General features: G+C 36.1%; 3 protein-coding genes across 3 annotated transcripts; 2 read left to right on the top strand and 1 right to left on the bottom strand.

Annotated features, from left to right (window-relative positions):
• The first annotated feature begins 4,141 nt into the window (after nucleotides 1–4,141).
• LOC147559168 (cyclin-dependent kinase-activating kinase assembly factor-related / CDK-activating kinase assembly factor-like protein) lies at nucleotides 4,142–11,166 on the top strand. The gene is made up of 6 exons (XM_086660996.1): nucleotides 4,142–4,323; nucleotides 8,242–8,410; nucleotides 8,981–9,054; nucleotides 9,134–9,237; nucleotides 10,036–10,104; nucleotides 10,659–11,166. Exons 2-6 carry the CDS (start codon nucleotides 8,343–8,345, stop codon nucleotides 10,914–10,916), a joined length of 573 nt encoding a protein of 190 aa, XP_086517122.1. The 5' UTR covers nucleotides 4,142–4,323; nucleotides 8,242–8,342; the 3' UTR covers nucleotides 10,917–11,166.
• On the bottom strand, nucleotides 6,591–7,427 carry LOC147559169 (uncharacterized). The gene has a single exon (XM_086659151.1). The coding sequence runs from the start codon at nucleotides 7,425–7,427 to the stop codon at nucleotides 6,591–6,593; it is 837 nt and encodes a 278-aa protein (XP_086515277.1).
• Nucleotides 11,167–12,902: 1,736 nt separating the features above from the next.
• Nucleotides 12,903–13,966, top strand: LOC147559170 (uncharacterized). The gene has a single exon (XM_086657754.1). The coding sequence runs from the start codon at nucleotides 13,166–13,168 to the stop codon at nucleotides 13,607–13,609; it is 444 nt and encodes a 147-aa protein (XP_086513880.1). The 5' UTR covers nucleotides 12,903–13,165; the 3' UTR covers nucleotides 13,610–13,966.
• The last annotated feature ends 5,673 nt before the right edge of the window (nucleotides 13,967–19,639 follow it).

Here is a 19,639-nt window from a genome sequence, read left to right on the forward strand (position 1 = left end):
AGTCAACCGGTCCGGGCAGAACGGACATAAGTCTTAAGTGTCCATTCAGACATCCGGACAAAACGGGCGGGCATTTCGGATTTGTCTCTAACAAAGTGTCCGTCCGTGACCGTTTTGATAGTCGGGCAAACCGGGTATCGGTCGGTCGGGCACCGGTTACTAATGAACAAATAAAAAAAAATTATCCGAAATTAAAAATATTTAGTAACTAAATACAACTATCTAAACTCCCACTTTACAATTCCAAAAAGTATATGAAATACAAAATTAAAAGATAATCATTGAAATTTCTCATGGATTACGATCGGTTGTATTCTTCTTCACATGGATTACGATCGGTGCATTGTGGGTTCTACGGTGTATTGTGGGTTCGAGGGTTACTGATGAGATATTGAGATTTTCGAGGAGAAAAAGACTAGAGAAGTAGAGAGGTGAAGATAAGATTAAGAAAAGTGAATTTTAGGGTTATATATTTTTACTCTTGAAATCTAACGGTTGTAGCTAATCCTACAAATCTAAAGGCTTAAAATCAATCATATAGGCGGGCGGGTATAACGGGTAGGATAAACGAACGAGTATGGACGGATTCTGTCGGGCGGACAATATAAGTGGGCGGATTCGGTCGGACCACCGGGTAAGGACCTATGCCCGCGTCCGTCCGCTTAAGATCTTTCGGTCAGGCGGGTACGGACCGATTCGGGGAATGGACGGTCACGGACGCTTCGGACTCGGGCGGTCGTGGGCGGATTCCGGGTTTCCGGACCAAAATCCCACCCCTAGTGTTGATATCTACTTGCGGGCCCCCATGTATGGCCTAACTCCCACTTCTTCCCTCTTGCTATCACCATTGACCCTTTTGTGAGCTTCCACTTTCCATCACCAAAGTGACTGTGGTACCCTTCATCATCTAATACTCCGGTAGAGATTAGGTTATATCGAAGATCTGGTATATGCCTCACATTCTTAAGAATCAATGTACTTCCTGTGCTCGTCTCAATTTTCACTTCTCTAATTCCTACGATTTTTGAGAAACCTAAGTTTCCCATCCTGACTTTCCCAATGTCACCAGTTCTGTAAGAGTTAAAGAAATCCTTACATGGAATAGCATGATACGAAGCACCTGAGTCAACCAACCATGTTGTTTCTGGTTCTGACTCAGTCATACTTAAGCAAGTGTCTCCACAACTTGAGAGTATGATAATGTCATCACCTGAGGCAACTGCCGCAACATTATCTTATTTTTCATCATCCTTTTTATTTTCCTTCTTTGGTTTCCTGCAATCACTCTTGTAATGACCCATTTTTCCACAACCAAAACATCTAACTTCTTTCTTTGGTTTTGATCTTCCCCTTGACTTATCACGGTTATGAGGTTTTCTACTTTTACCTCTCCCCCGTCTTTCTGTAACAAGTGCCTCTGAATGAGACTCGTCTGACGATGATTTCCTTCTTGTTTCTTCATTCAACAAACTACCTGTTACGTAATTCATACGCATTATGCCATCAGGAGCAGAATTGCTAAGAGACACCACCAATGTCTCCCAACTATCTGGTAAAGAATTTAGAAGAAGTAAGGCCTGCAACTCATTATCCAAAACTAACTTCATTGCAGAAAGCTGATTTACTAGACTTTTCATCTCATTCAAGTGTTGAGCAATTGAGGTTCCTTCTTTATATTGTAATTTTCCTAGCTTTCTGAACAAGTAAGCCTTTTTGGCAGCTGTCTTCTGATCATACAATTATTCTAATTTCCTCCATAGACTAAAAGCGGAAGTCTCCGTCGATACATGATGAAAAACACTGGGTTCTACCCATTATCGAATAAATCCAACAACCTTACAATCTAATACCTTCTAGTCTTCTTCATCCATTTTCATCGGTTTTGTACCGTGATTTTCGATGGGTGCAGCTAGGTCTTTGCAGTATAACAAATCTTCCATTTTTGCTTTCCACATCAAGTAGTTTTCTCCATCTAAACTAATCATGCGATTAGTATTCACTTCCATATTTCTGAACAATAAATCCAACCTAAGCTCTGGTACCACTTGTTAGGAAAAATAACCTAATTAACTTGTTCAGGAATATGAAGATAAACGATGTGAATGTAAAAGCAGAGACACCAAGATTATTTAACGTGGCAAAAAACCCCTCCAAACTAGAAGGTAAAAAACCACGGGACCTAGTCCAGAAATCTTCCACTATAATTAAATAATGGGTTACACAACTCTTCACCAAACCTATGGTGGATAAACTGAACAAAGAAACAAAGAAATAAAATCTCTTACTCCTTAGGATTTGAACAAATCCTAGATTACTAAAGGTTGAAGAAGATAACCACAAACTAAATTGCTTCACAAGATTAATAATCTTCTTTTCTTCAAACCAATATTCTACTCTTTCAATCTCTCTTGAAAGAACCGCTTCAGAAATCTCTCTTTCTCTGACTTCCCTTTCATTCCCTTTTATAATGATAAATAGGGAGGTTTACCAATAGAAATAGGAATTCCTTTTTAGGCTTGAAAAAAATAGAAGTTTCTATTTTTTCCCCAAACAAGGAATAAGGGGAATCCTATTCCAACTAGGAGTCCTTTATTATAAGGAGGGACCCCAACAGATCTGTTGTAATATCGCCAGCTTGTTTGACAATATAATTTAGTAATTTTATTCTGGAATAATTGTTTTTCTCAAGCAACAAGATTATATTAATCGGCTGAAAAACTAGAATAAAATTATATCAAATAATGTCAAAAATTCAATCGTCTGTTCATTTACTATTGGAAATGAAATTTAAAAAAAAAATCATAATGAAAATTTTGAAGTGAAATGTGACAACCTTTTCTTAGAGATATATTTTTTCAGTTCGATTAGGTGTGTTTGATTACTGTAGGGAGAAATTAAAATATGGGGTAGACATTTCTTAGAGATTTTTTCTTTTCTTGAGAAATATATTCGTATTCCTCTTATTTGGGTTTGGGGTACAAAAAATTCATAAGGTGAGAAAACTAGATCTTTCCCCAAACACACCCTTCTTTTGATATCATCGGCATAGAGTCGTTGGATGGCGATTCACGTTGAAGTTCTTTCTCTTCTAATCATTTTCTCTCTCCTCTCTCCCATTCTCTCTATATATATATATATATATACATACATATATATATCTCTCCATTCTTCTCTCTCTTTCTCCATTCCTCTATGTCTTTTCTCTTTAAGTTCTGACGAAGGATCAAGAGGAGAACGAAGGCCTCTTCCTTCATCTAGTTTTTAGGACGAGCTTTACCTATATTTGGAGTACAAATCTAGATTAAGTAGTGTCTAGCTCTACCAGATGAAGCTGACCTCTATTTCGCCGGTAGGGGCGGTCCTAGTTGGGGGCACGTGCCTCCACACCAAAGGTGGGTTTCGACAAGAGACCTAATAGGCTTTCAGTGTAGTAAACTCGATAACCAACCCTCGATTCTTTTTTGAGAAATGTAAAATACACTCACCATTTTTGTTAGATATCACATCTTCTTTGACATGAACAAAAATTATCTTTGATTTAGTGTATATAACAAATTGGACTGTCAATTTCTGCAAATCGGGTTTGCAAATAACTCAGAAACTCAATTTGCGAAATGCAAACTCAATATGACATGTTGATCTTGCAAACTTCTTTTTGCATAATGCAAAATCGGTTTTCGGAACACAAACTTAGTTTGAAGTATAAGAAGAACCAGACGGAGAGTACGAATCCGAAGAAAAAAAAAGAATTCGTCAAAGAAGAAGAAAGAAATTGTAGAATTTCTTGAGAGACAAAGGTGTTTTTGTAACCAAAAGAACGCAAAATAACCTAGTCACAATATAAATCCATTTTTGTTGATAGTGTTGACATAAATTCTAAAAATTCTAAAGGTTCCAGGTTCGATGGTGAAATCCATGGTTATTAAATTTGGGTTATTAAAGGTATAAATAATGTAATAAGTTTGTCGGGATTTAGGTCTTCTTCATGTTATTGGATTTTAGGCCTCTTTCATTATTGGTTTAACCTAGGCAGTTATCGTGTTTATCTCATCTTCATGATGTATCAATGCCTTGTAACGACTAACGCAGACCATAGTCGATTTCTCAAAAAAAAAATATAAATCCATTTTCTAAAATTTTATTGGCGCTCCAAAAATCTAGTCTGCTAGTAGTCACAAAGAAATAAATGCCTTTTATTGGTGCTCTCCAAATTTACTTCCTAAGAAAGAAAAAGTAGAGGGGAAAGAGTTGGAAGAAGAGAAAAGGAGAACGAAAACTGCCCCTTCTTCCATGTCCCCATCCCACCTTCCAATATACTCCTAGGTATTTTTCATTTTTCTTAGTCGATAATAATTGTTAACTTAGCTTGGGAGTTTATGGTAAGCTTTGTTCACAGATTTACTTCTACTATTTATCATTGATTGAACTGTTATTTGTTTCATTCATGATTCATCTCTATAGCTTCAGTTTGTGGGAATTGATTGTATTTAACAAACCCAGTAATTGGATTAATGGGTATTGAATCTTGTTGAAAAATATCTAGGTTTGTGTTTTCTTTTGCTTGTTTCTGTACTGGTTTGTCTCTGCTCATTACTTGTTTGTGAAAATGTCCCAGCGATGTGGTTGTGGTTCACCAAAAATTTGAGTCATTTTTTAAGGCTTAGAAGGGTTTTAGATGAGTATTGGTGTGAGAATTTCAAATATTGTGATGGTTTATGTGATAATATTAGTGAATGAGTTGATTGCTTAAAATCCCCCTTCTACCCATTATACATGTTAATGTTGTAAAAGTTTGATTCTCTGTATCCTTTCTTGAGGGATTCAGAGTGATTTATATTGATTAAACTTTTGGTAGTTACAAGACTTAGTCAATTGTATAGATTACATAAACAAAACAATAATTCAAAATTCAAAAATAACAATCGTTGGACTAGTTTAACTGATTCCTAATTTGTTGGATCTGATATCTCTAACAGCCCCCCTCAAGCTAAACGACCAGATCTTTAAGTGAAAGCTTGGAGCATAGGAATTTGTGTCGTGCCTTAACTAATCCCTTGGTGAAAATATCCGCAATTTGGTCTTTAGTTGAAACAAATTCAATACGTAAAGACCCCCGATTTACTCGCTCTCGTACAAAATGATAATCTAGATCAATGTGTTTCGTGCGAGAGTGAAGTATTGGATTATGAGCCATGTATGTGGCACTAATGTTGTCACAGTAAATCGTCGGCGGAAATTTTAGAAAAACTCCAACATCTTTAAGTAAATGTTGAATCCATACAATTTCTGCAGTAGCAAATGCCATTGCCCGATACTCGGCCTCAGTGCTACTTCTTGAAACTGTTGGCTGCTTTTTAGAAGTCCATGAAATTATATGATTTCCTAAGAAAACACAACTGCTCGACACAGATCTTCTAGTGTCCGGGTCGCCGGCCCAATCAGCATCTGAATAACCATTAATATGACTTTCCAAACCATTCAACTGAAAACCAGAGTTTGAGGAATAAAATAAGCCTCTTCCAAGAGTTCCTTTCAAGTACCGTAAGATTCGTTTGACTGCACTAAAATGTATATTGGTCGGAGATTGCATAAATTGGCAAACCTGATTTACCGAATAGGTGATATCAGGCCGTGTTAGACAAATATTGCAATGCTCCAACAAGGGACCAATAGAGTGTAACATCGGTAAATGGTTCTCCATCATTTTGGGACATTTTCTTTCCGCATGAACTCGGTGTCGATACTGGTTTGGATAACGATAAATCACTTTTATTTATCAAGTCCAAGGTGTACCTTGATTGAGTAATAAAAAGACCAGATTCTGTCCTCTTCAATTCCATACCAAGAAAATTGTGTACATCGCCCAAATTCGTCATTGAGAACTCCAGATTCAACCTTGAGATTATCGAAGATAAAATGTTGGAATCTGAGCCGGTAATAAGTATATCGTCCACATACAATAGCAAGATCTTGATCGAAGTAGGAGTTTGATAGATGAATAGAAACCCAATTCTTGGAGATATGATGTAAATCGAGTAAACCAAGCACGAGGAGCTTATTTAAGCCCATAAATTGCTTTATGTAAACGATAAACATGAGTCGGAAAAATTTTATCCACAAAACCAACTGGTTGCTGCATATAAACTTCGGTATCAAGAAAACCATGCAAGAACGCATTTTTGACGTCTAGTTGTTTAATTTGCCAACCTGATGAAATTGCAATACTCAAAATGATGCGGATTGTGACTGGTTTGACAACCGGAGAGAAGGTTTCGTCATAATCCAGTCCATGTTTCTGAGAATAACCTTTTGCCACTAAACGTGCTTTAAAACGATCTACACTCCCATCACTCTTTGTTTTAACTCTATATACCCATTTGTTGCCGATCAAATTCATTCCATTCTTCATAGGAACTAAAGACCATGTCTTGTTTCTCAAGAGAGCATTAAACTCATCTCTCATTGCTGCCAACCACTTAGGATGTTTGTTGGCCTCTGTAAAACAGCTTGGTTCCATTGGCAAAGGTGGAACAGTCGAGAGAAAAGCAGTGGAAATATTGTGGTTAGATGCAAGCAAAGAAGTAATAACCTTAGGTTAGTTGAGAAACCGACAATAAATTTTTGGATATAGTAGGCACATGAAACACATTCTTTAACATAATTGATGAAGAGGGAGAACCAAGTTTTACATCACCAATGTTTGTCACTGGAAGAAGGGTACCATTACCAATTGAGACTTGATCACGGCCATGATATGGACCTCGGTTAATCATATTCGAAGCATCGTTTGTCATGTGGTTAGAGGCTCCCGAGTCGGCATAGTAATTTGGATCAGCCGAGATCTCACTTGGTTGGTACGCAGCGAAAGATTGAGGGACATCATTTGGTTGGTAAGAATGATCATCTCGATGATAGCAATAGTAGGCTGTGTGCCCTGGACGCCCACAGATTTGACAAATAACTTGCTGATTTGGGCTGCCAAGAATGGAGTTCTGGTTCGGTGAAGAGCGATTATGATATGTACCTGACTGGTTTTGATAGATTGGACGACCTCTTCCTCGGCCTCTTGAGTCAGTACGTCCTCCTCGGTATCCACTTCTCGGCACATAAGGTTGACGAGATTGAGGTTTTTGGTTTGAGTACTTAGATTGAATGGGTTGAGTTGATTTTGCCACTAAGGCAGCAGAAACAGATGCATTGGAGAGGGATTGTTGTTGGTTGATTTTCATTTCTTGTGTATAGAGGAAGGGTTGTAATTGACTAAAGGAGGGAAGATTTTCTCTAGTCTCTATGGCAGTAACAAAAGCTGAATACTCATTACCTAGACCTCTAAGGGTATGTAAAACTAGCTCTATATCCGGAACAGGAGCATGAGACGCAGAAATGGCATCGGAAATTTCTTGTATCTTACCAATATATTCAGCCATTGATAAGTTGTTCTTCTGAATGGTTTGAAGCTGGAGTATGAGTTGGGATTTCCTAGCAGTATTCTGAGCACTAAAAGTATCTTGTAAGTAGGTAAACAAGTCTTTAGAAGTTTGGAAGTCTGGAGTCTGGCATAAGATCGATGGAGAGAGGGTGGTGTGAAGCCAACTTATCAAAGTTTGATCTATCCTAGTCCACTGTAGAAAGGCCGGATTAGGGACGTCGAGATCAGTTTCTGGATTACGAATCAAAGAGGGAGTGGAGTAGAAGATGGTTCAACATAGCTAAACAAATCCTGAGATTTCATGATGGGTACAACCTGCTTTTTCCAAGTAAGGAAATTAGTATTATCAAGCTTTATTGAAACTAATGGAACTAGATTTGTGAGGCTAGGGTAGTGGTAGGGTGTTGTGGTGGAGGTGGAGGTGGAGGTGGAGGAGGAGGAGGAGTTAGATACTGAAGCCATTGAAGTCAGTGACGAGAAAGAGAGTTCGAAGTCAAGAAGAAAAACCTAAGCTCGTGATACCATGTAAAAGTTTGATTCTCTGTATCCTTTCTTGAGGGATTCAGAGTGATTTATATTGATTAAACTTTTGGTAGTTACAAGACTTAGTCAATTGTATAGATTACATAAACAAAACAATAATTCAAAATTCAAAAATAACAATCGTTGGACTAGTTTAACTGATTCCTAATTTGTTGGATCTGATATCTCTAACAAATGTAACCTGTATGTTAAAGATTTTTTTTTATATAGATGAGTTAGTTATTCTGAAATTTTCATGGAATCCTGAGGGTCAATGGCATGAGCTGCAGGTACCTGACAGCTATATAAAGCCGATAAAACGACCTTGATGGTGTTTTAATTCAATATTACCATTCTAACTCCGTCCACTGTGATCTACACGGAGGAAGCAATGGTGGTGGTATCCGGGACTAATTCATATGCCAAGGAGATTGCTATTCGGAAGCGAATTGGGAACATGTAACCTCTCTCTCTCTTTCTCTCTCTCACACACACACACGCTCGCGCGCACACAAACACGCTCGCGCGCACACAAACACACACACACACTAGCACCCATTGAATGATGACTTAGCTATTTGATACTAAGATAAACCTAAGATAAGAGACATTAACAAAACCCCGAATGCTCAGGATATACTGAAATGTGTGAAATCGTCCGAAAGACCAAAATTTACATTGTACTTGTCATCGAAGTGACGAAGTCATTTTGCCCGAGCATCAGAAACAAGGACCCATGTCTCGGCATATGTTGTGAATCATCGTATATGGTATTTAAAGATCTATGGCTCATTTATGGTTTGGCAACAATCAGACATTGTGATTTAAAGACAATCATAATAACCTTTTTTTCGTTCGTGTATTAATAATGACATTATCTTGGTAAGCATGATATGATCATTCGATGGCTTATTGGCTTGTAGTACTTTTCTGACTATATTAGCTTAGGGCATATAAAGATATAATCATGTAATAGGATAGTCATTAATATTTGTAGAGTTTATAATTATTGATCTTTGCACATTATAGATTCAATAAGAGAGAAGAGGATTTTCCTTCCCTAAGAGAATACAACGATTATTTGGAAGAGGTGGAGGACATGAGTAAGTCTTTAAGCTTCATCATTTTGGAATGTGAAAACCAAACAGCTCTAAGTTTTGACATATGGGTCACTATGTACAGCATTCAACTTGATTGAGGGTAACGATGTAGCTGCTATTGAAGCAAAAATTTCTATGTACCAGAAAGAAAACGCTGAACAAATAGTCAATGCTCAAGCTCGTAAGGTATGTTAAAGAATCAATGTTACCTGTCAAGTAATTCTTTTCGAGGGTCATCTTAGGTGTCACGTCATTGGTTTTATCCGTCGTTATGGTAATTTCTGTTGTCTCTATTGTTAGCATCTTGCGATTCAAAATTTATGCTACTTTTGCCTTAGGCCAATGAGTACTTTTACGTCCACTCACTTTACGGGTGATTGAAAGTTTGAAACTACAGATCACAGATGTCAAGCAGCCGTTAGGTGTTATACACTATATACAATTACCCATGAAGCTGTTCTTCTGACTTAGGGTGTGGTTTGTTTTTCAGCTGATCTAAGTTCGAATCTGAATCATATTTACGTATTACTTAGTGTCATAAGAGTTTTTCTCTCTAGTAAAATAAGACCTTAAAACAATTTTTCTTCTGAAATTCACACTTATTTTTTAGCTGAAAACACATGGCATTGCAGAAGGAAACTACTTCTAGTATCTAACTCTATCAGTCGATTACAGAGGTAAAAGCTCACAAAACAACTAATTTTACCAAAACTACACAGTTTCATATCTCGGATTAGTAAAAATACAAACACCATATGAATGTGTCAAATTACATCTCACTTTCTTAAACTTTTACTGTAATATATGTTTCGCATCGTCATTCTTGGCGGTATTTCAGAAAAACGAGCTCAATAGAAGTAAAGCTTTTTAGAGGCTTGGCTCCGCATTTGACAACATAGTGATATTATCAAATTATTAGTGTTTTTAAGAAGTTGTGAAACTGGTCTTTATTCTGAATACTCAGATATCAGATGTCATGTTTAGGCAGAAGAACTAGCAGCAGCTCTAGCAGCAAGTAAGGGAGTTGTCCCTCAGGCTGAAGTAACTGATGCGGTAAGATAATATATTATTCTTTGAGTCCAAACTACGCTCCTTCTCATGGATTTATTTTACAGTCTTATCATAGCTCTCATTTCTACGTAACATAAAATTCTATTAAGGATAATCTTTAGATCATTTTGCTGATACTCACGACTTGTTTCTTGTCTATGTGCTTAAATTATATACCCGAATCCTGATAAAGTTGTCCAAGTTCCATCCTTGTTCTTTTCTAGTTCTTTTTTGTACTTAAAATTGGCTCTCCGTCTTAGTGATTGCACCACAGATAACTTTATGTGCTACAAGAATACTTCACCTATAATACTCATTTTTTAGTAATTATTCTAGAAATCCCGTACTTCTTAATATGTCTCAAGGTCAAAACTCGATAGCATCATCAGAAAAAGTTCTGCGTCAATCTGCTTACATGGTTCAAGTCTTTCAAAATTAGAATCCGAATCCTGTTTCTTATCCAAATCAAATTATTACATATTTCTACATGTATGTTTCCAACCGTTATTATGTAATATATATTTATTAGTTCATTAACGAATGGAATTTGGTAATAGGCTATGAACCAGAATTTTCAAGGAGTTGGTGGACAAGGGCAGTATGTGCCAGCAGTAGCTGGGGGTGTAATTGGACAACCAAGACCAACAGGAGCAGCACCACAACCAATTCCATTAGGTATGGGTTTTGATATGAATATTGATGGTGAGGAAATGATGAAGCTCAGAGCAGAGAGAGGCGGAAGGGCAGGAGGATGGACTGCGGAACTCAGCAAGAAAAGAGCAAAAGAAGAAGCCTTTGGTAGCATTTGGATTTGATTTCTTTTTATAACACAAACTGCTACTCGAGTTGCGAACCCATTTCAAGAACTATGAGTCCTCCGAACAATTTTTTTTTTTTTTGCAGAGGACGGTTGACTTCGCAACATTGATACCCTTATCGGATGTAAACATTATTTAGATAATTCATGAACTCCTATTTTACTGAACATCTGAAAGTTTGTGCTTTAATGTTAACACTCTATATTGTATTCATGCAGAAATATACGAGTAAATCAAGTTCCCCTTCTGTTTTCATGTTTAGTTTTAGATATTTTCTTTACTCTACACTTGTTTTACACTCAATTTGAACCTCATAATAGAGAATATTCAAATAGACAATATTTGGTTTTTTCAAGTCATCATGATCTTGCTAGGTCATGAAACATCTTGTCTTGGTAACACCTTTTTTCCGCCACACTTGTTATATATGTTGATTGATATGTGTAGTCAGCATTAGATTAAACACTTGATAACTACCCTAAGGCCTAGGCCCATGATAACCTCATGAATAAATCACCATTATTAATGACTGCTTAGACAGCTTCATAGGGTATTTCCTGCAAAAATATCTTCATACCCGTATGTGAGAATGGGTCTCACAAGGACTACCTGTAGTCCTACAAAACTTCAACCAACAATAGGGCCAAACAAGTGTAGGCAGAGACCTAACTGTGCATAGGCGAAATCAGCCATTGCTCGCCTACTTTACTGTATCGTTTACGTGGATAATAGGACAAGAGTAATTGACAAATTCCCTTCATACTATGTTTTTCTCCTTTGTATTATTTAGATGCGATGAAGTAGAACGTATGGTGAAAATTCAGGTATCATCATTTCGGCAGGACCAATCCTGGTCTGCCCACAATTTTGTATCCTTGGGACTTATTCGCCATGCGACTAAGTTATGTATTTCACAGTCATAGCAAGCCCTCGAAAACGTATTGCAGTTTCAACGTAAGATTGACGGAAAATTTAAGATAAAACTATTTAATTGGCCTTCGTGTACATCGAAATAAATTACAGAGCATAGAAAATGCATATTAAGGTCCGAAATTATTTTTTCCTTTGTTACTCTGACATATGGTAAAGTCGCCACTGAATTTAATTGATACTTCATGACTTGACCACCCCCAAATAAAAAATCATAATTCCATCGAGTAGAGTTATATTAATTGTGATGGAGAATTCAATGCGATAGATGAGAGTCCTTTGTTGAAACGTGGCATGCCGAGGTAGTGCCCCATGTGAAAGACTTGTCAATACAAAATCTGTACATTAAATTTTGAGAACAGACTGTGTCAGTCGCTGTAAGATGTGAACCTTCATGTAACGATGTATAACAACTCTATTAAAGCTTGTGTAATATTGATCTGACGGTGTTACACATTTAATGGGGTTTGTGGTATTGGACATATAATCACTATCAAGTTTTCCTTCAATTTTATATCTAAAAATCAAACAACTCCCATGTGCTAAATCATTGAATTCTCTTCACATTGGATATATAGTCAAAATACATTAAGAACACTAAAATTAAAAACAAATTTAAAAAGAACAAGATGACCAAATATACTCTAAAAACCCAATTTATAATTATTACCCTCAATTCAATCAAACAATCTAGTGGGGTTGAAGAAATAAAGTAGAAAAAGATAGGTAAGGACTAGTGCTAGAAGTGAAGCCAATAGCAAGCAAGATCATTTTAGGATCCAACCATTTAAAGCAAACTAACTGAAAGTAACTGTAAATCTACAAACCTATCTTTTCAGTTTGATACACAAGTTTGAAGAATACAAGTGATATACAAAAATCTTCCTCAAAACCCCACCAAATAATCTAGTTTTGTTTTCCATTGAATTCATAAAGAAATGAAAATCCTGTGGGACCAACCCTAACCTCTCCCTTCCTCCCCCCTTAAACCAACCAACCAACCACTTTGTTGAGAACATGGAGGAAATAATGGCATATATCCATCTATAGGTCTCTCTCTTTCTACATATTAGCTATCAAACAACACCAAATACTATTTGTATTAGAGAATAACATCACAAATCCATCTAACCCATGTGAGGAAACAATAAAAGAAAAAACTTAATTCCCTCAACTGTGACTATAATCAATTCAAGAAATAGAAAAAAAAATACCCTCCCACCTTTCCAATAATCACTTTGTTTCACAGATCTATCCACACTACTTGGCTTTGAGCTTTAAATACCCTCTGACAGAGAGAGTGGGAGAGAGAAAGAATGGAAATTGAATCAGCAAAGTGTGAGTGTTGTGGGTTGAAAGAAGATTGTACCCAAGACTATATAAATGAAGTGAAAGGGAAATTTGAAGGTAAATGGTTATGTGGTTTATGTGCTGAAGCTGTTAGAGATGAAGTCATTAGATCATCATCATCATCATCATCTGGAGGAAAGAAGAAACAACAATCTTCTTGTATCCTAATGGATGATGCTATGAAAGCTCATATGTCATTTTGTCGAAAATTCAAGTCGAATCCTGCAATTCGAGTATCGGATGGGATGAGACAGATGCTTATTAGAAGAAGGTCAGGGGAATTATCAACATCTTCTTCTCCTAATACTACTCCTACTACTACTACTACTACTACTTCAAAGAAGTATATGAGATCTGCAAGTAGTACTTCTCAAGTAAGCAGAGATGGATCATCTTTCCCACTTTACTAGCTAGTTATTAATGATATAATTTGGATCTAATAACTTTTTACTAGTTTTTCTTTTCTTGATTTGAAATAATTTTCAACAACCCTTTAATGTCATGGATGGTTACTTCCTTCCCTTATTTTGTATAGATGATCCATGTCTTAATAGAGGTGAGGTTATAATTTGTGTTTCAACTCATTAAATTTTAGTCCTTTATGATGGACTTGTGTTTTCTTTCTTTCTTTCTCATTCTTGATATCAAGAGGTATCCTCTTACTTTTATTAGATTTAACTTTCTTGGTTGCTTGAAATTTATGAACAAGTACCCAAGTAAATGAAAGAATAAATCCTTGACCAATTGTCTACCAGGATGGAAGTCAACTAAATTGTCCTTAATTTAGGCAAGGGCTACCTAAGGCAGTTTAAATTTTTTTATTTTTTTTTTTGTTGAAAGAAGGCAGTTTCAATTAGTACATGATTTTCTATATAGAGGTATCCCCTCTACTCTTCTGTAGTGGCTTCCCGAATTCACTACATGGCCAATAATATAGTGTGGCAAAACTCGCCAAAACATCTATTTACTATGTAATATGGTTACCTGATATCAGAATTCTCGAAGGTGATCGTATCCAAATGTAAGAATATATGCAATGCACACCTTTCAATTTCTGACCAAAATGAAATATTAAATTATTCCGAAAAGAAAATCACTATGATTACTTGAAATTTTATTTTGAATATTACTTAAAACATTAGTGCCCCAATGACCCAATCTACTATATTAACTTTAGAGTACCAATTAACATTTAATTATTGAAGATACATGCTCTAGCTAGGTAATGTTAAATTAGCTTATGAGTAAGACTATGATAAAACACTAGGCAAAAGAACCACTTGGGATTGATCGGAAATTAAGTTGATTTGATTGAGATTTTGCTTAGGAATGTTTGATGGCCCATTTTGATTTTCAAAACCCTTGAGAATCAAGAAAAGATCTTCACTTTAGCATAAAATACAAGTGAGAAAAGAGTCAGTGGCACCCTCCACTTGGTGAGTACTAAACCACCATTATGAGCTTCCATCATAATTCTTCTGTGTAGATTAAGCATTATCTAACATAATGTACTACTCTAATTTTTATCTCCTGATAGAATACCAACCATTGGATCATTCCAAAATAACCACCCCCCCCCCCTCAAGAAGTATTCACTCATGTCCTTCCTACTACTTTTTTTTCGTCTGAGAGGGCCGACCGTCACCTGCCGCTGCCCACATGAAGAAGAAGATGATGAAATACAATCATTTATTCGACCCGCACTCTCTCGGGCGGATTTGATGATGGATTTTCTTCACTTTCATTTTCTCTTTCACTTCTCTCTCTCCCTTTCGTGTTTCTCTTTTCTTTCGCTTCTCTCTCAATCCCTCACTCACTTTTCACTCGCTTTTCTCTCTCATTCAATTTTCTCTTTTTTACTTCTCTTTCATCTGACACTCTCTCTCTAAATTTTTTTTTCTCCCTTTAACTTATCTCTTTTACCTCTCATGTTTTAATTTTTATCTTTCTCTATGCTTGAGAGTTTTTGGGGTTGGTTCGATCCGAGTGTTAGGTTAATCCCACATTGGTTGTGGAATGGGCAGGGGTGTTTTACTAAGTGTGTGAGGAGCCTTACCTCTTGAGCTAAGCCTTACTTAAAGATCAAGAATTTCCACAACACAGTAGAACAAGAAACAGGAAAATCATTAAAGTGCATTCGTACTGACAATGGCGGAGAATACATCGGGTCGTTTGAAGAGTATTGCAAAACCCATGGTATTCGACATGAACAGACAATTCCCGAAATTCCACAACAAAATGGTGTTGCAGAGTGCATGAATCGCACTATTGTGGAGAGGGTTAGATGTATGCTCTCAGAAGCTAAGCTGCCTAAAAGTTTCTGGGGTGAGGCAATGCGTACTGCATGTTATCTGATCAATTTATCACCTTCAGCACCGTTAGATGGAGATGTAACTGAGAGAGTGCGGGTCGGGGAAGAAGTCAGTTATGAACACCTAAGGATGTTTTGTTGCAAGGGTTTTGTGCATATACCTAAAGATCAAAGAACAAAGTTTGATGATAAAGCCAACCAATGCATCTTTTCAGGGTATGCAGATGAGAAATTCGGATACAGATTATGGGATTCCGTCGATAAGAAGATTATTAGAAGTAGAGATGTGGTCTTTCTTGAAGATCAAATTATTGAGGACTTCGGGAAAATTGAGGAGCATTAGAATCATAGTGCTGATCTCATTGATATAGATCCACCTATCTCTTTTAAAGTTATGCATGATAACAGGTGATGAACAAAATCATGAAGATGATGCTCATGAAAATGTTCCTATGGGTGATGATGTTAAGCAGGGAATGAAAGTTCAACATGAACCCCAGTTGAATTCAGAAGATCGACTAGAGAGAAAGCACAATCTACGAAGTATTCTCCACACGAATATGTGATGGTTACAGATGGTGGAGAATCACAGTGCTATGAAGAAGCCCTAGATATGTACACAAAAAGGAGTGCTTGAAAGCTATGCAAGATGAGATTGAATCCTTGCATAAGAACAAGACTTTTAAGTTGGTTTAAAAGCCTAAGAATAAGAAAAATCTTAAAAATAAGTGGGTGTTCAAAATCAAGACCGAAGAAAGAAATTCACAACCACGGTACAAGGCACGCCTAGTGGTGAAAGGATTTGAGCAGAAGAAGGGTTTTAATTTTGATGAGATTTTCTCCCCGGTAGTGAAGATGTCCTCTATACGGTTAGTATTGGGATTGGCAGCAAGTATGAACCTAGAAATTGAGCAACTAGATGTCAAGACTATTTTAATTCATGGTGACTTGGAGGAATATGTGTATATGGGACAACCAACAGGGTTTGAAGTTAAAGGTAAGGAACACTTGGTCTGTAAGTTAGAGAAGAGTTTATATGGGCTTAAAGAAGCACCAAGACAGTGGTACAAAAAGTTGAAATTCTTAATGAAGGATCAAGGGTATCACAAGACGGCTTCAGATCATTGTGTTTACGTCCATAAATTTCCTGATGGAGATTTGATTATACTTCTTCTTTATGTTGATGATATGTTAATTGTTGGTCAGAATACTAACAAAATTATAAAGAAAGAACTAAACAAGTATTTCAATATGAAAGACTTGGGTCCACCAAAACAAATTCTTGCCATGCATGTCTCTCGTGATAGGAAAGCTGGAAAACTTTGGCTATCACAAGAAAGATACATTGAGAAGGTTCTAGAGAGGTTTCATATGGACAAGACAAAACCAGTGAGTTGTCCATTAGCCAGTTACTTCAAGTTGACTCGTGATCAGTGTCCATCAACTAGAAGTGAGAAAGAAGAAATGAAGAAAATTTCTTATGCTTCAGTTGTAGGAAGCTTGATGTATGCAATGGTTTGTACAAGATTGGATATTGCATTTGCAGTTGGAGTAGTAAGCAGATTTCTTGCTAATCCAGGCAAAGAGCATTGGTTAGCAGTGAAGTGGATTCTAAAGTATCTTAGAGGTACGTCTAAGGCTCGTATATGTTTTGATAATGATAAGCCAGTATTAGTCGGTTACACAGATGCAGACATGGCAGGAGATGTAGACTCCAAAAAGTCCACATCAGGTTACCTATTTACGTTTCCAGGGGGAGCAGTGTCATTGCAATCTAAATTACAAAAGTGTGTAGCCCTATGTACTATATATTGCCATTACAGAATGTTGCAATGAGATGTTATGGATGAAGAGGTTGTTACAAGAACTTGGTATGAAACAGGATAATTATGTTATTCATTGCTACAGTCAAAGTGTCATCCACCTCAGTAAAAATTCTAGTTTCCATTCTAAATCTAAGCATATAAATGTGAGATACCAGTGGATCCAAGATGTTCTTGAAGAAAAGTTGTTGAAGATCGAGAAAATTCATACTGACGACAATGGTTCGGATATGATGACAAAATCATTACCCAAAGGCAAGCATGAGCTATGTAGCAGTGTTGCAGGTTTTGGGGGTGGTAGGTCCCTCTTCATAAGTCCGGAGGGGGAGTTTGTTGGGATCCCTCCTTATAACTAAAGGACTCCTAATTGAAATAGGATTTCCCTTATTCCTTATTTCAGAAAAAAAAATAGAAATTTCTATTTCAAGCCTAAAAAAGAATTCTTATTTCTATTGGTAAACCTCCCTATTTATCATTATAAAATGGAATGAAAGGGAAGAGATTATTCAGACTTCCAAAACAAAGAGAAGTCAGAGAAAGAGACATTTCTGAAGTGGTTCTTTCAAGAGAGATTGAAAGAGAAGAATATTGGTTTGAAGAAAAGAAGATTATTAATCTTGTGACGCAATTTAGTTTGTGGTTATCTTCTTCAGCCTTTCGTAATCTAGGATTTGTTCAAATCCTAAGGAGTAAGAGATTTCTATCTCTTTGTTTCTTTATTCAGTTTATCCACCATAGTTTTGGTGAAGAGTTGTTATCTAAGAGTGTTTTTACACATCTTGAAGAGTTGGTTAATCCCCTATTGCTTTAGAGAAGAATTGTGTAACCCATTATTTAATTATAGTGGAAGATTTCTGAACTAGGTCAAGTGGTTTTTTTACCTTCTATTTTGGAGGGGTTTTTTGCCACGGTAAATAATCTTGGTGTCTCTGTTATTACATTCATGTTTTTTATCTTCATATTCCTGAACAAGTTAATTAGGTTATTTTTTCGAACAAGTGATATCAGAGCTGAGGTTAGATTTATCGTTCAGAAATATGGAAGGAAAACGGTAGTGTGCTTTACACATGATTCAAGTGAATTCGTGTTTTTAAACCAATATTTCCTTCTTCAAATGGTGTTAGTTTTCAACTCATTTTGCTCCTCCCTCTTGAAATAACATGGTCTTGGCTCACTAAACCAGTTCAAACAAGGATTTTTGAGTTTAAGGTCCAAAAATAGGGGGGTAATTAATCATATATCCACTCCTAAATCAATAAATAAAATAAAACCAAAATAAATCGAAAATGTAAAATAAGTCCAAAAATTCACTATTTGGAGGGCCCCATGCATCAATCCTTTAACTTTCTCTCATTTTTGCCCTTTCATAGATATTTTTTAACCATTGGTAAACCAAAGGTTTCTGATGGTTGAGTTAATACAATTGTTCTTTCCATAAATTTTATGAAAGAATATTTATGGTGGACATTTAATGTTAATCTTTATTTCCAAAACTTATATTTTTCTAAAGTAACCTACCAAATCAATGGATATTTACCTAAAATTAGTTTCTCTCTCCCAAAAATGAGTTTCTCTTTCTGTAATTATATGTTCTTTGAGTTCAAGAAAATATATTATTTCCAAAACTGATATTTGTCTAAATTAACCTACCAATTCAATGGATATTTACCTAAAACGAGATGCTCTCTTCCAAAAACGATTTTCTCTCTCTGTAACTCTATGTTCTTTGAACTTCAAGAAAGTATGAATTTGTGATTTGCTTTTTATTTCTACCTCGATCCAATTAGACATCTACAAATTCGTTTGTGAGGTTAAAAAACAAAATATTTTGCTAGCATCTTACTGATTCTTCTAGCATATTTTACATTCTACTAGCATCTGATAATTGAATTTGATAAAGTAGTTTAAAAAGTAAATACTATTTCGTTAACATCTTATTGATTCTAATAGCAATTTTTACATTCTATTAGCATCTGTTGAATGAATATGAATACAGTAGTTTAAAAAGCAAGAATATTTTCCTAGCATCTTATGAATTTGTTACAGTAGGTTAACAAATACTTTTTCTAAAGTAACCTACCAAATCAATGGATATTTACCTAAAATTAGTTTCTCTCTCCCAAAAATGAGTTTCTCTTTCTGTAACTATATGTTCTTTGAGTTCAAGAAAATATATTATTTCCAAAACTGATATTTGTCTAAATTAACTTACCAATTCAATGGATCTCTCCCAAAAACGATTTTCTCTCTCCCAAAAACGATTTTCTCTCTCTGTAACTCTATGTTCTTTGAATTTCAAGAAAGTA

This window comes from Eschscholzia californica, unplaced genomic scaffold (genome assembly GCF_041429995.1).
Source record: "Eschscholzia californica isolate CP2 unplaced genomic scaffold, dmEscCali1.0.p SCAF_2, whole genome shotgun sequence".
NCBI lineage: Eukaryota > Viridiplantae > Streptophyta > Magnoliopsida > Ranunculales > Papaveraceae > Eschscholzia > Eschscholzia californica.